The sequence below is a fragment of the Equus quagga genome, chromosome 1 (assembly GCF_021613505.1).
Source record: "Equus quagga isolate Etosha38 chromosome 1, UCLA_HA_Equagga_1.0, whole genome shotgun sequence".
NCBI lineage: Eukaryota > Metazoa > Chordata > Mammalia > Perissodactyla > Equidae > Equus > Equus quagga.
Window position 1 is genome coordinate 61,702,792 of NC_060267.1, and position 16,850 is coordinate 61,719,641.

General features: G+C 52.8%; 1 protein-coding gene across 1 annotated transcript; it reads right to left on the bottom strand.

The window, feature by feature from the left end:
- Positions 1 to 4,845: 4,845 nt before the first annotated feature.
- IGFBPL1 (insulin like growth factor binding protein like 1) lies at positions 4,846 to 16,838 on the bottom strand (the record flags this gene model as incomplete). Its single annotated transcript, XM_046655864.1, has 4 exons — positions 4,846 to 4,995; positions 6,882 to 6,998; positions 7,939 to 8,048; positions 16,613 to 16,838. Coding segments are annotated over 4 exons (603 nt in total), but the record flags the coding sequence as incomplete, so codon positions are not given.
- Between the last annotated feature and the right edge of the window lie 12 nt (positions 16,839 to 16,850).

Here is a 16,850-nt window from a genome sequence, read left to right on the forward strand (position 1 = left end):
CTCTTTCGGCATGCTGCTTCCCTACGCAGGAATCTCCACTCACTCCAATCCCCAGCTCAGACGTCTCCTCTTCCACGAAGTCTTCCCTGATCTCCCCGTGCTCTGATCACAAAGGTGGCGCCTTGTGCTGCCTGGCAGGATGGGACTTCATCCCACTCAGCCCTACTCAAGTCTCACCAGAGGGCAGGGCCCAGGCCCCACCTGCCTTCACATTGCCAGCGTCTGCACCCTCCCAGCCTCTCCGTGTGCGTGTGGAAGGTGACAGAGGGCAGATGTAGCTGAGTGAATTTAATACTAGAATGCTTACAGAGTAATAGACACAAGTTCGGGGGGTGGGGGACGGTTAGAAGGATCAGGCCAGCAGTAGGTGATCAGGGCTGGTTAAAATCGCAAGCAAGGTGACGAAGTGGGGCTGTGCCCACAGCGCAGGCGTGTGAGGTGAGGAGGATTTGGACCGCAGCAGCTGATGTGGGCAAGAAGAAGAAAAGCCAAGATGCGCACGGGAGGATGGGGAAGCATCAGTGGGACCTGGACCCACCTACAGAAGCCTTCCAAGGACAGAGAGACCACACAGCCTGCCCTTAAGACATTCTTCAGGTGCAGGGTCATGTGACACCATCAGATCTACGAAAACAGGGTAGAAAACAGGGGCTCTGGGGGCTCACGTTTCCAAAAGGTAAGAGCCACAGCACACAGCTTTGGCTCTGAAGAGTCTTGGGCACTCGCAGTCAGAAACTAATCGTTCACTAGGTCGGAACAATCAAGTTCCTCTACCCTTCCAGTTTTGGTGAAAATCTCAGGCAGTCTAACATTTACTATTTTTGTACATAGTTATGATGCTAAACCCAGCCTCACGCAGTCTTGATGCTCAGCTCTGTCGCCACAGGGATCTGTCCAACCTGCTCTCTGGGTCTGGCTCCAACTCTCCAGTTCTGTGTGGGCAAATCTGAGGTGATCCGCTGATCTCCCTGATTGTGCTCATGAGCAGACGCATGCTCCTCACCGCCTTCTGCAGGGCCGGAGTCTCCTCTTCCTCCCGAGAGTTTCACTAAGCGTCCTACCAAGTCATCTCCCAACCACTCAACTCATGGAAGAATTAACTGCAAACCTCAGATACGGAAACACTGCAGTGTGGGGAGCGGGCAGAGGGGTGGGAGGTGCCGAGTGGGGGGCGGTAAGAGCAGGTCCGCAGCAGCTCCAACCCGTAAGAGACAACCACAGCTTCTAGAATGATCAGTTTCAATTCTAACGTTATTCAAAGAAGCGTTCCAATGTTTTAAAGTTTGAAAACCCCCCCTCTCCCTCTAGTTTCATTCCCTTCTTACTCAAATGAGGGAACTGAGGTCAGAAAGTGAAGGGGACTTGCTCAGGGTCGCGCAGCAAACATGGGATGAACCCCAATGGGCCGCCTGTTTCTGGACCGCCGGGGCCAGCTTCTCAGGGTGACATCACCCCAGTACTTCAGATATGGAGCGGCCAGGCTTAAAGGCATAAAATGCAATTCCAAAAAGGACTCCAAAAGGTAACGCGCGGAACATGAGCAGCATGACAGTGTGCTGTAAAAGCTGAGGTGAGCCCTGACGAAGGAACCCTGACCCTGGAGAACTGGCAGCGCCTTCCTTTACGGCGTTACGAGACCATCCTGAGAAGCAGCACACAGAGAGGAATGGATGCTGAGGGGGGCCAGGCGCCCGGAGTTCTGGTCCTTCTCAGAGGCCTTCAGACCTCAGCCAAGTGCTTTACTCTCGGAGCCTGGGTCTTCACCTATAAAGGGTGAGGGACAGTAGCGCTTGCCCTACCTGCCGTCTGGAGTTAGGAGGTGACCACAGATGGAGGCGTGCTTCATGAACCTAAGGGACTCACCACTTGTGAGAGCCCAAGTCAGTCACCTAGAAGATCTATTTCCTTTTAGCCCAGATACAAAATATTCTCCTTCTTTCTTTCTTCATTAAAAAAAGAAAGAAAGAAAACCTTATTCTTGGGTGAGGTTGAGACGTCTCTAAGTAAAATGTACTCTACCACACTCTAACTCCACAGCCCAGAGACAGCATCCGACCCAGTTTCACAGTTTGATGTCCAGAAGCCAGCTCTCCACTGTCCACCTGGTTAGAGAATGCTTAGAATGTTAACAAGTGGACATCTCGGTCCCCAAACACCCAGCCAAGGGGCCCCTGAGCCTAGAAAATGTCCACACAGGACTAAACCTCTTTCAAATGAGGAAATAGCACGAATAGAAGAGCCGCAGCCAGCTGCCACCCTCTAGGATGAAGCAGTGGTATGCACTGGAGGGGACAGCCCTTTATAAAAGACTGCTAAGACCACATGCCCTGTACTTTTCCCATCTTTTATGGCCATCTTACTCTAGGATGGCAGGGCTTGAAGGGACACGGGTAACATCCAGTCTACAGTCACATTCGCAGGTGAAGAGACCAAGGCCCAGAGAGGGGAGGGCCCTGTCCAGGTCACACAGCAGTCAGAGATCATAGCAGGCAGAGGACATCGGGACCCTCCCCGTCCTACAATACACACTGTCTACATCACAGAGCTCCACTAGTGAGCCACGGACAAACAAGGTAAACAGTCCCAGCTGACACATGCCACGCTCCAGCCCTTCAGAATTACAAATAGACCATGACACGACTTCCCTGGGAGGGAGGAGTTACAAAAAGAACTCTCACAGAGCAATTCATTTCAAAAGTATAAAAAAGCTACATGTAGCCCATTTTTCTAATGTTTGCCCTGCTAAAAACTACATCTGCATACAAATCTAGTTTGCATCTAATTTTTAAAAACATACAAAAGGGGTCATCCACAAACACAGTTTTTCCAGCTCTTCACAAAGCAAAATAATCCATTTCCGTCATCCTGTGATCAATGTTCCTAAGACCCTGGAAGAAAAGAGGGAAAAGAGTTAGAGAAAAGAAGCCTGCTCTGTCACAATCAACTGTGTGCTAAATGGAAGGTGACGTAAATAACCGTGCATCTCTCCCCGGCAAGGAGTGGTGCTGGTGGGGAGCGGAGAGCCCCCTGGGGGTCCAAGAATTACATTTAAGACCAATGGGGGGGGGCTTTTCAGGGAGGCAGATTCCAGCTTAACATGAGGAAGAACTTTTAACCACTGGAAAATGCAAAGATGGTTGTCTGGTGGTAATGAGCTCCACATCTCTGGAGGTATGCAAGCAAGAGCTGGCCAATACTGCATGTTGTAGAGGGGACTCAAGAACTGGGTGGTGGCAATGGTCCTAAACTCCATGGTTCTTTGTGGCTCCCTTTTGAAAACTCGTCTATAATAGACCGTATTCATAGCCCAGATCATCTCCGTTAAAAAATGTATATATACTTAAAAATTATATATATATATTTAAAAGATGAAACATGTGTGTGTGTGTGTGTAAAACAAAAAGTCAAGTATCAGGGGGGCAACTTTAAGAGCCACCTCCTAACTCTTTGTTGAATTCCTATTTGAGGGTTTTATACCTTCTATTTTTCTCCCCGTTTCCAGGAGCTCTAACAATGTGCACCCACCCATCCTCCAAACCCAATGCTACGCCCTCAGTGAAGCCTTCCTGTGTTTTCCCCAGTTCTAAGCCACTTCTCTCTCCTCAAACTCACACACACCCTATTTCCTAAATCTTGTATGCTTGTAGTGCAGTGACGCTCACTGTTGGGTTTTCTGTGTGTCCTCCGCAGACCTGACGCGAGGCCTTGTATTCAGAAGATGCACGACAATAGTGCTAAATATGGAATCATATGGATTACAACCACAGCAAATCCTGCTGCTTTTCACAAACACCAAACTTGTTTCTAGTTTTTCCTGCTCTATTAAAAAAACTTGTCAGTTGGCCTTGGTGATAGTGCCTGTTCAAGACTGTTCCTTCCTCCGACCCTATAAGAAGATCACGCATACCCATCCTGGGCCTCTGGTGAGAGGAGCAGACCTCCCCCAACGCCACTGACGCTGCGCGCGGCTGTGGGACTTACTTTGGCTGATGGACTTAGCAGATGTGACACAGGCTGCATCGGAGCAAAACCTTTAAATGAGCCTGTGCTCGGCCCGGCCTCTCACTCACCCCTCTGCCGCCAGAATGGATGTGCTCCACACTGGGCTGCTCCTCCAGCTGGCCCCACTATGAAAAGACACCTGGAGCGGGGGCACAGCCAACCCACAGCCATGACGCGCAATGCTAGCAAGAGATAAAAGTTGGTGGCTGTGACCAGCGAGGTTTGGAGGTTGTTAAGCAGCAAAAGCTGGCTAATAAAGGGACTCGTCTCCCAAGGTCACAGCCCACCTGGCGCCGGGGACAGGTGCAACCCCTTAGGCAGGTGACTATGAGGCCAGGGGAGATGCAGGTTCTCCTGGAGATGTGTTGATTCTCAACAGGCACAGTGTTGGGGACAGGGAGGCAAGGCCTGGAGACAGCAGAGCTGCAGATAAGGAGGAAGCCGGGCACAGACAGATGAAGCTCAGACTGTGTGCTCCGCAGGTGCGTGCTCACAGGGGCGCGCTGCAGGGACCACGTCTGCTCTCGGAGCCTCTCTGCGAGGACGTGTAGGAAACACTCCGTTCAGCCTCAGAAACGGAAAAAACGACTGGTTTTTTTCACCTTATGGACACCCATAACGTTCTCATCTCTTGACTCTGTATGTGAGGTGGGAAGCCCAGAGCGACGTGTGCAGAACACACTAGAGAATCTACCTGCTAGTCACAATATGTGCCCACTCCCGTTTTGCATTCCTCTAGTTTCCTCGATTTATGTATTTTTCTTTTCATTACATATCATCTCAGTCTCTTGTGACACAGGTGTGTAAATACTGAAAGTGACTTAGAACATGTACATGACTCCATCACAAGTGGTCACCTGGAGCTGGGAAGCGAGGGGCTTGGTATTTACTCAGATCGGTGACTGTGACCGTGCCGTGGGACTGGGCCTCCCCAACCACGTTGGCTGAATGGCACTGGTACACTCCCTCATCTTCCTTTCTCAGAGGGTGGATCTAGAAATAACACAGGCAGTTTATGCAGTCATACATGGCACAAAAAACTCACTTCTTGATTTAGTTCTTAAGCTACATCTGAACACTCACTCCTTTTCAAAATGAGACAGAGCTCACTGTATTTCTCTTCTTGCCTTGCCTGCCAAGAAAGAGTTAAATTCCCTTCTTAACACCCTCTCTACCGGGCCTCTCATTTTAATCTTTACTCTGCATTCCTGCCTTTTTTTTTCTAAGTATGCTTTCTTTTCTGGTGAGGAAGATTGGCAACAGATGTTAGCTCAGGGCCAAACTTTTTTTCTTCTTCTCCCCAAAGCCCCAGTACATAGTTGTATATCCTACTTGTAGGTCCTTCTAGTTCCTCTATGTGGGACACCGCCTCAGCATGGCCTGATGAGTGGTGTGCAGGTCCATGCCCAGGATCCGAACTGGCAAACCTTGGGCTGCCAAAGTGGAGCCCCTCGGTACATTTAACCACTCGGCCACGGGGCCAGGCCCCTGCATTCCTGCCTTTTACTGTGAGCAACCTGGTCCTTTTATTGAAGGTGATAGGTATAGATTATAAGGAAAATACCGCAAATTAAAAGAACAAAAATCTACCGACCAAGGAACGGCCCACAAGTGCCCTGGAGGGAGGCAGCCTTTACAGAGTAGCACCAGACATCACTCTTTCGCTACCTTTTCCTGTAAATAAGCGGGGGAATGTGCTTGAGCTGAAAAAGCCTCGGACCCAACTGCATCCTGAGTCTCTGAGCTGGGTGAAGTCACCAAACCTCGCAGGGATGGGAGCAGATGGGGAGCACAGCCTCAGAGGGCAGCCTGCTCGCACGGCCCTGCAGAGCAGACCCACATCCAGCTCTCTCGTCTCTTGCTTTCTCTATGGTAACAACCTGTGAGTCACTCTGCAGACTGGGGAGGGTTTATGCACACCTTCTCATTTTGAACTCACGCCTGTCACGTGGGAAGGAGGAGCATCATTATCCTCATGTTACAGGAGACTCGCAGGTCTGTCCCAGGGCCCTTGGACGCTGTCCAGTCCAAAGCCCTCTTTTTACCATTGTGGTCACTGAAGCTCAGAGAGGCAGAGTGACCAGCCCAACATGGAAGCCTGTGTCATCAGTCCCTCACTCTTTCAAACACATGGCATTCCCTTGTTTTAGCAAAACTGCTGCAGTGGCGTAGAGGAGCCCTGGCCCCTCTTTATCTGCCGTAGGGTCTTGGGCAAGTGTATTATTTTCCTGGGGCTGCTGTAACCAACCACCACTAATGGCTTAAAACAACACAAACTACAGTTCTTGAAGTCAGAAGTCCGAACAGTCTCAGTGTGCTAAAGTCAAGGTGTTGGCAGGGCTGTCTTCTTTCTAGAGTCCCTAGGGGAAAACCTGTTTCTTGCCTTTCCATTCTAGAGGCTGCCTGCATTCCTTGGCTTGTGGCCGCTTCAATGCCAGCAATGACAGGGCATGTCTTTCAGATACTGCCATCTCTCTGGCCCTCTCTCCTGCCTCCCTCTTCCACATTTCAAGGACTCTTGTGATTACACTGGGCCCACTCAGATAATCCAGGTTGACTTCCTTATTAAAGCCAGCTGATGAGCAGGCTCACTTCCATCTGCAACCTTAATCTCCTCTTGCCGTATAAAATAACATGTCCATGGGTCCCAGGGACTAGGACGCAGACGCCTTTCTGGGGCCCCGACTATCCTACCACCGAAGATCACTATGCTCTCAGGGGTCACACTGCCTGCTCCACTTTCCTCATGGTAATTTTAGGGTCCAAGAGAAATGGGTAACAACAGCTTTGAAATGTGTCACGTGTTATAGAAATATAAAGGGTGCTTTATGAGGGCCAGTCAATAATAGCCAGCAACACTAAACAAATGAGATGCTCACCAAAATCCAGGCCCTGGCCTCGTGGTCAGAAGGGCCCCCTTGTACCTGGACAGCTATATTGACGTGGTCCCCAGGCAGGTCCTCCAGCACCTGGGTGCCCTCAGGAGACTGTGTGACCTACAGAGGACAGAAAAGCCAGGTATGGTTTAGAAAAAGCATTTTTGAATAAGGACCACCCCACAGACATCCTCACTGACTTCATCTTCCCATTGACTGGAAGGCTGACATGCTAGTACCTCTTATTCCTATTAAAATGTCAGTCGCTTTTCAAACCTAAATGTAAGTACAGACAGCACCCCCTGCTGGACAGTGAAGCTGTGGACACCATCACCATCTTGCAGAAGCAGTTCAGAATGTCATGGCCCTTCTCAGGGCCGTTGAGATGGATAAGGGGACAACATATGCTGAGATCCAAGCCAGTCTCTCAAAACTGATCTGCAGGGGCCAGCCGCTAGTGTAGTGGTCAGGTTCGTGTGCTCCTTTGGTGGCCTTGGGTTTGCGGGTTCGGATTCTGGGTGCGGACCCACACACCACACACCACATGCTGTGGCAGTGTCCCACATATAAAAAAAAATAGAGGAAGACTGGCACAGATGTTAGCTCAGGGACAATCTTCCTCAAGCAAAAAGAGGAAGATTGGCAACGGATGTTAGCTCAGGGCCAAGAAAAGACCTGCAGGAAGATGTAGTTCGGGAACAAGATTGGGTCATCAGCCACCAGCCCAGGCTTCCCAAACCCCAGACCCGGGGAAGGAGGCTCTGACTTCACTCCGCTGATCTAGGCCAGATCAACAGCAGAACTTCATGGACAACTAGTGGCTGAGGAAGCAAATGACACGGGAAGGACGGCAACTCCCCTTCTCTGGAGAGAGCTCTGGGGTAAAGGTTTTGAGGCATAAACATGGAGGTAGAGGAGCGGTATATAAGATCTCTTTTTTAAACCCTTGATCACATACAAACATATACACACAAACACACTTAAAAGAAAAAAACATTTACACCTCTCTCTCACACACGCGCACACATACACGCGCATGCATGCTCTTGGATATAAATACCTTCCTCCAGGTGATGACTGGCGCAGGCACAGCCCTCACCTTACAGGACAGGTGCGCCTGTGTCCCGGTGACATTGTGCACACTCCGAGGTGGAAGGACGACCACAGGAGCTGGGAGGAGAAGACGGGGAGCACAAGCTTTGCCCTGCCAGTTCCAAGCAGCCACAGGAAAGCTGCTGGCCTGCAGAGAGCCCACGGCCAGCCTGACGCGAGGGTGGCGGCGGATAGGCGCCCGGCGCAGGTGAGGAACTCACACACACCCCAGGAGAGTTCTCCTCGGAGCTGAGGGGAGGCCTGCATTTTCTCACCCAACACCTTGGTTCCAGAAACAGGAAAACAGGGTCCAGAGAGGAAGGAGACTTCCCAAAGTCACCCAGCGCGGCTGTGGCGGAGCTCGGGTCCCCTCACACTCCTCCCAGGGCCCCTCCAGGCCCCCCTGCCATCTGCTCACAGCTCAGACACATGGCAGACTGGGCGGGCTCCGGGAGTGGCAGAGTCTTCTAACAGACGGCTGCTCTGCTTCCCTGGAGGGCACTTCAAAGAGCAGGGCCAGGGACAGCTGCACTGCCCGCGCCACCTGAGACCCGCTGCGGGCCCTTCAAGATGCTCATTTGCGTAACGCAGACTCCACCCAGGGCCTCCCACTCTGCACACCCCTCTGCATCCCCAGGGCAGAATGGCAGGCGGGGCAGCCAGTGTAGGGACTCAGGAAGCCAGGCCTGGCTGCCCTCCCAGAGAGAGAATGAGAAACGTGGCTCTACGCTGCCGAACACTACAGAAAAGAGAGGGAAGGTGTGGGCTCGCTGGATGGGACTGGAGCAGGCGGGCATGCGAATTAGAAATTCTCAGCTGATACTCCACAGTCTGCCCTCCTCCCTGTGCCTGGCATCTGCTCTGCTCAAACTGGCACTAAAAGAAGCAAGTCTAGCCACCTTGTCCATCCAGCTCCTCAATGTACCTGCCTGAACTGCCCTGCCTCCCCTCTGCATGGAATGCACCCCCAGCTACATGCATGCAGGCTCCCCAGCCTGCAGGGCCCAGAGGGTACGTGTCAGGGGGGCTGCACCGCTTTGACCTGCTGAATCTTAGCCCGCCTTGCAGTCCAGGTGTTTCCATCTGGTCTCACCTGCACTAGATGGCAAGCTCAGCCCACACTTGCCTCTGGCCCCACAGTGTCTTGGGCAAGGTGCAGTGCAGAGGCCTGGTGAGGGAAATGCTCTCTGCTCTGTCTGCTCGTCTGCAAGATGGGGCAATACCCCTGCTTCACAGGGCTGTTGAGCTGAACTTACCCCATGATAAGTGTGAAAATGATGGTTTAAGAGAACACGATGCACAAGGGGGCGCAGGAGCAGGTCTGGTAAACAGGTGACTGGATGAAGAAACACACGACAAACAGAAGAGCAAACACATTCATTCTCAGGCCACCAAACTGCGGTGTCTACAACTCCTGGGACTTTGCCTGGGGACTCAAGGACAGTCCTGGAGAGGGACAGGGCCCTCGCCCAGCTGGGTGAGGCTGCAATGAAAAAGGAGAACAAGGGAGGGAGACAGAAGGCCCGAGGAGGAGGGGGGAGGGACAGGAGTGAAAAGGCGCAGAAATGAGAATGGTCTGGTCCCTCCAGGCAATCTAGGAAGCAGACCCTGTTCAGATGGCGCCAAAAAATCTCTGGGAAATTGTCTTAGAGCCACAGAGTCTCAAACTGGAGGGGCCCAACTGCACAAGATCCTGTGCCTGAAAGTCCGTGATGTGCTCTTCTAGCCTCCACCTGCACGCCTCCAGTGATGGAGAGCTCACTACCTATGGAGCCAAGCCCTTCCATCCTTGGAGGGCTCTGCTGGTAAGAAAGCTTGTCCTCATCTGGAGCTAAAACTCACCTCCCTGTAACGCCTGTGGACTCCAGGGCTGCCCACGGAGACCCACAGGCCCCTGGTGCCCCATAGCCTCCCGCAGAGTTGAATCCAGACACTGCCCCCCACCCCCGCAGCTGCTTTCTTCCCCATCAGCCTGAGCAGCCCACTCCTTCAGTTGTGCCATTCTGACTCCCTCCAAGCACCACCCATGTCCTGAGTGTAACCAAAGTCCCCCCAGTGAACCAAGGTCCCAGGCCACGCCCCAGCCACCTGCCCGGCTGCCACAAAGAACCACAACACCCTGCTCCCTGGCAGGAGCCCCATTGGCGACAGACAACAAAGAGAATCTAATTTATTCTCATCCTCCTGGCAGCACTGCCTCCCCCAGAGCCCAGATCGGTCCTCAAATGGCTCGCTGTGGGAACAATCAGAACCACATCTTACACCAAAGCCTCAACCGATTCCACAGGGACACGCGGTCAACGGGCTTTACTTCCGTTCACGCAAATTCACACATTTTAAATGAGATTTCATCAGTCCCTTTCAGGCCCAAATGAACAAACCAGTAAACCACATTTCATCCTTCTCTCTCCTGGCATTTCCCTCTCCCTCTGCTTCAATAACTACAATTAAGAAAGGCTGTCTTGGAAATACTGTCTTTGCCACTGATTTTGTGGCAGAAAATACCATGTCTTTTACAAAAGACGCCCCTGCTTTTGATGATAAAGTGACATTGAAATTTTTATTTATTTTTAAATGTACATTCACTCCTTCTGGTGTACAGCTGCAAGGTTTGACAAACGCAGACAGTCACGTCACCACCACAAACAAGATATAGAACAGTTCAGCCATCTGGAAAAACTTCCCCATGCTGCTCTCTGTCATAGTAATCTGTTTTTATTTTTAACATATCTGATTTTAAACTTAAAATAGTCTCATCCGTATTAGCTCTTTACAAGCAGTGATCATCATCCTGACAGTCATCACGCCCCAGCTGACCTGAGAGCTCGCTGGGTACTGGGCACGCTGCTCCTGCCCACAGGGACTAACCCGTCTGGTCTTTCCAGCAATCTCACCAGCTGCCAGCTGGGGAAGCCAGCCAGGGTCCCCCAGCCTTAACTGGGGGGTGAGGCCCTGAGCCCAGAGGTCTGGCTCTGAGCTCTGTCCTACACCATCTTGCCTTCTCTCCACATGACAGTTCCATGTACATGACTCCTTTCATCCTCACACCAGCCCTGGAAAGTAGGTGCCTTTATCCCCATTTTACAGATGAGAAAACCAAGGCTCAGAAAGGCGAAGTGCCTGGAGGAGCAGGTACTCAAACCCAGGCACCCTCATCCCATTAACTCCACACTGATTCTTAAAGTGAAGCATCTGTTATCTGTGTGGACTCTGCTCCAGAATAAGGAAGAGTCACTTAGGGATTGTGCTGGGGTCCCCAAGATGACCCCAGGTTCAATGACTCACTAGGAGGACTCAGAGGACTCAGCGGAGTTGTGCTCACAGCCACCGTTTACCACGTGGAAGGGAGACAAGCACAGCAGCAAAGGGAAAGGCTCCCGGGGCGACGGCTGGGCACACCGGGTGCAGCGTCAAGAGCCTCTCCGGGTGCAGTCACACAGGACGTGCGTGCTCAGTTCCCCAGCAATGAGCTGCGACCACACGTGTGGAACGCCGTCTGCCAGGGCAGCCCCCCAGACACTCGTGCCTGAGGGCTTTCTCCGGGGCCGGGCCCCCGGCAGCCTCTGTCTCCTCGTGCCAGAACCCCAGGCTCCGGGCAGGAGAGCAGGCGTGTGGCATGAGCCACGATGTCTGCGCAGTTTAGGCAAGCGGGCCACCCTCACCAGTCCTGGGAATGGCGAGAACCCTCCGGAAACCCAAGTTCGCAGACACCAGCCGAGGGCCAACCTTGCCGCGGGCCTTCCTAAGGATACGGTCTCAGGCCCACTCTGTTAGCTCTTTCCTGTGCAGGAACGAAACCCTCTAAACACCACCCCCAGGAAACAGCTCTTGTGAAGACACCATTAAATGGACCATGTGTCCTTAACACTAGCAGAACATTCCTAGTCCTACGGTCTCCAAGGGCTCATTCAAGGCAGGCACTGGGTATCCAACGTCATGATGACCATAGGCAGGAGAAACCCAGGTTCAAATCCTGTCTCTGCCATACCCCAGTGCTGTGACTCGGCCTCAGTTTCTCCCTCATTTAAATGGGCACAGGAGCCCAGGCTCCCTCTCCTCCCTCCCCACAGGCTGTTGTGAGGAACAGTTAGTTATAAGACCCACTGCAAACTGTAAACGGCTCCCACGGAGGGACCTGAGGACTCAGCAGATTGTGCTGCCCCAGGGCAGTCTCCTGGAAGGCATCTTGCCTGCTCAAGACCCTCCAGGGCCTCTGGGGAGCTGCCTATTGGTGGGCCCTGCCCGGAGGCTCTGGAGGCCCACCCTCACACTGGCGAGCCCGGGCACAGAGCCACCACACTCCGGGAGGAGCTGGGGCTTTCCTTCTCCTGCCTTCAACAAGAGCAACAGGCGTTCATGAGTGAGGATGGTGCCTGGTTGGCCCAGTCTGTGAATGTCCCAGCTTTGCCTCTCTAGCTTGTCTTTGCTAAGTACTGTTTCCTTCTGCTGGTGCCAACAATGGCCCTGGTAATGCTGGGACGGCACAAATCCAGCCATCAGGTAACAGAATCGTCACCCAGGTTTGCACCCACAGAGGCAGCACTGTGGGTGAGTGAAATCTAACAAGGGAAACTCAAGTGCCAGGGAGGCCGGTGGCCAACCCTTTCCTCCTTATCTGCATGTGAAGATAATGACTGAGGCCCCACCCAACCCCCAGGGTGAGGGGGAGAGAAGGTGTGTGACTGCGTCATTAACCACGTGGATCTGTACAAATGAAAGGAACTGATGTTATGTTGCAGCGTGTTGCGATCTGTCTCCCCACCCCATCCACTATGTCCGTGATGGCTGGATAGAAGATCCGTCTCTGAGATTTCTTTAAAGTTTCTGGTGCTGGAGAAAGAAAGATTAACAAAACATCCCCCAGGACTCCATCTGCTTGTATGAAAAAGCACACAGAGTTTAATAATCAACGCGCAGAACAGCCCTGATAATTTATGCTAATAGTCACGTTAAGCTGTGGAATGAGGAACAGCTTAATCCCGCTGCTTGCAGCCTGTGCCTCACACCCCTCCCTCGGCATGAAAGGCTTTTGAGCACAAGGCCCCCTTCTTTGTCCCTCTCACAAAGTGGCACTTGCTGCCTCTCCTGGTTACCTGGTAACACGTGCTTCCCACAGACTGAGATTTCTAAGTGGAGCTGGAATTTCAACCGACGTGAATTTTCTAAGATTCAGGATCTCAAGAGCTCACTGAATCTTTGGGGGCTCAGTGCCCTGGTGGGCATTGGCACAGGACCCTGTTCCTATCTAATTTAGCATTCAAAACACGACATCGAGCTGCTGTCTGCAGGATCCCAGCCCCCTCCCAATGTTAGCAAATTGCATACATGGAACAACACAGTCTTTCAAAGTAATGATAGCAATAACAACATCAACAACAGCAACAACAATAACGGTAATAATAATAATGCCATGCCACCTTAACAGTTGAGAAATGGAACCTATGATTTAGTACAGAATGAAGCTTCATCTCTTAGCCTGGAACTCAAGACTTGTAATGACCCTGCCCCAAATTACTCTGGGCCTCACCTCCTCTGCCCACCATCCCACTGGGTAGCTGCCCAGCGGGCCCACTGTTCACAGGACCCCCCCACCTCCCTGCCTTGGTTCATGCTGTGCCTCCTCATCCCCCTCTTCTCAGCCCAGGAATTTTCTACTCATCCTTCCAGGCTCCTCTCAGATGCTTCCCCTCCTGTGAAGCTGTCCCTCTTCCTCTCAGGAGCCATTATCCAGTGATCAACAGAGGAACCAGCAACAGGCCTTGGGAGGAAAAACAGGAAGGTGGATCCAGACCAAGAAAGCCTCAAGATTCAAGGGTAGCCAGTTTGTGGCACGTTCCTGGTCAGGCTCCCAGCGGGCTAGAGATGCCCAGCCCCATCTGAAAAGAGCCAGGAAGACCCAGGCTGGAGTGCCCCCTCTGCTGGGCACTAGCTGTGTGACTCCAGGGAATGCCCCTCTGCGCGCCTGTTTTCCCTTCTATTAAATGGGAGTGAGAGCTGGCCTTGGTGGTTGTAAAAATCAAGTAAGAAGATGGGATGCAAAAGTGATTTCCAACAGTAAAGAATTATTCATACGCGGGAATATAGAGGGCCTTCAATAAATGTGTGTTGATCAAAAGATTACTCTCATTATTAGGCATTTTGGGGCATTTCAGAGCATAGGAGGAAAGGTCAGAATTTAAGCCTGAAAACTGTTTCCCATCGCCCCCAGAGGCAGGTGTAGGAACACTTGCCACACTGCAAGGAACCTAAGAGTATTCACCGAGGCCTCATTCCGTCAAGGGCGGGTGCCCACTCACTGAAGGAGTAGATGAGGAGCTGAGGGGCGGCAATTTTATCACCAGCACGGAAGCTGAACAGCTGCTGTCTGACTCAGCCTGTTTTCCTTCAACCAGGGTCCCTAGGGGCATTGTTAAAAAGTGCTCCTGCTGTACCCTCTGAATAAAGGATGGCTTTAGGGCAGCACAGAACGATGTGCCAGCTAGGAAATATCCCCCTGTCTGCTCCTTCGTGCTTCACCAGGACGCGAGGGCAGGGCCACAGACCTTTCAGGACAAAAAGCGACAGGAAAATACCCAGGTCTGTGGCGGATGACACAATTGCTGGTGGGGAACAAGAGCTAAATTCAGGGGAGGCCTGATGCCTGTCACTATGGGATCATTAAAAGCAGCGTCTGAATTGCCTCCGTTTGACCCCATGAGCATCTTTACTCTCGGGGCCTATGCCTAGGGATGGGGGAGGCTCAGAGCCCACAGATCAGAGTGGAGGGGCTGTCACACTTGTCATTTGGTAATTTTCAATGAATTAGGGGCATGGAGTTTCCGCCTGCCATCTGGCGGCACTCTGGTAACCATGGCAACCACCACCTGCCTGACTTAACACTATCCTGTCCTGAAAGAGCACCGAACAGGGTGTGGGGACCTGGGAGCTGGTCAGGCTGCACTGGTCGGCCTGCACCAGGCCCTGCGCCCCTGGTCTCAGTCTCCTCTGCATCATAGCAGATTTGGTCTAAATGCCTTCAAGGTGGCCCTCTCTCAGGAACAGAATACCACTCCAGGGAGAAATCATGAGACCCTCAGCACTGCCTAGCTTCTGGGGACCTGGTCAGCACTTCTTATGTCTCCTGCATGTGGAGTAAGAGTGTTACTTGTCTGCAAACAAAGAGAACCGCCTGTGAATTAACTGCTGAGGAAAGCAGACTATAAGAATAAATGACAGGAACTAGAAGATGGAAGGAGACAGGACTGTTTCAATGCCTTAGGGCAGAAACAAAGGTTCGAAGTGGAAAGGACCTCAGTGGTGACTCCACAGGGGGTGACACTGCCCAGAGCAGGAAGGGACCAGCCCAAGGCTGCTCAGAGAACCAGCAGCAGCATGGGAAGCACTGGCCAACTCTCTCCTCCACGGGGAGCCCCAAGCAGGAACAGCCAACAGTGACTTTCCCAGGCACCGGGACTGCCTCGGCCCCTCAATGGGCCACGCATTGTTTTCATGTTTCTGGGGACAGGAGCCTTTCTGCCCCACCTCCAACAATCTGTTGGGACTCCTGGGCTTCAGTGCATCTGCCTGGAATGCTTGGGGGAAAAGAAGACTAGAAATTTCCCAAGGCCTGGAAAAGGCCTCCCCCACCCCAAGCCTTCCTTGTCAGAGCTGAAGTCACTACACCGACTTAGGCATTAGGCCTGGACTTGGTCTCAGGTCCAGGCTAGAGCCCTAACTTGGTCTCCTTGGGACTCGTGGGCCACACGCTCCCTGGCTCTAAACTGTCCACTGCCTCCTCCAGGCCCCATAGACAGAGCAGTTCTCCAAAATCTAATTGGCCTGCGGGGTGCTCAGCTAGAAATCCCTGTACTAATGTTCTGGTTATTTTTGTTTGATTTTTAAAAATTACATATAGAGGCTGGACAACAATGCTATCAGTACATAGGTGACTTTACTGTGATGTTACCGAAGCTTAGTAGGTCCCCAGCAATGATTAATTTTCGATTTCTTTACTTAAAGCGGGACCCTCCAAATTATATAGCCCTCAGCCCCACAAAACCCAGGTCTGCCCCGATGGCACCATCATCTTTTCAGAGCCTAGGTTTCCAAAGGTCTTACCTGTCCTGGGTGGGAGCTCCTTCAGGCCCCCCAGCAGGGCCCCAGCCCTGGTGTTCTGGCCCAGTGACCTGAGACTCCTGAGTCCGGGTCTGGAGCTCCTCCTCCTCTGGCATCTTCATCTTCCCTCCCTCTCCATTCAGACAACTTACCCCCAGGGTGCCCCAACCCAGGGACTCAGACCCAGTAGGAATCCGCCCCCCGCCCCAAACTCCTAGCCTCGTGAGACAAACATGCCAGGCCTGCAAGTAACTGCATCAGCAAGTACGTAAGTACCAAAAGGGACAGCAGGCTCACCAAAACTCCGACCAGCACGGTGGCTGGTGTCTCCAGTGCTTGGTACAGGAGGGTACAGGAGGATGTGGATTCCTGCCCCAGTCTCCTTAAGCACCCGGCCAGATAAGAAACACCGCTCCCGAAGGGAAAACTGAGGCTCAGGCCGCGCTGTCCGTCGCAGTGCACAGGGGATCTTTCGCCTCACATCCCAAAGAACTGAGGTCCCTCTTTCTCCACCCGCCCCAGCAGCGCGGGCCTGAGGCCCTACTCACCAAATTCGCAGGGGCCGTCGCGCGCCTTGTGCAGGTGGCCCGGGTGCGCGCGGGGCGCGTGCTGGGCGCGCAGACGCAGCGCGCAGACGCTGGCGTAGGAGCGGCCGTCGGAACCGCAGACGGCGCCGCGCTGCGCGCACACGCAGAGCCCGGTGCCCTCGGGCGCCGTCCCCGCGGCGCGGCTCGCGCACACCAGCCCGGGGCCACAGCGCGCGCCCGCCCGCCCCCCGCAGCGCGC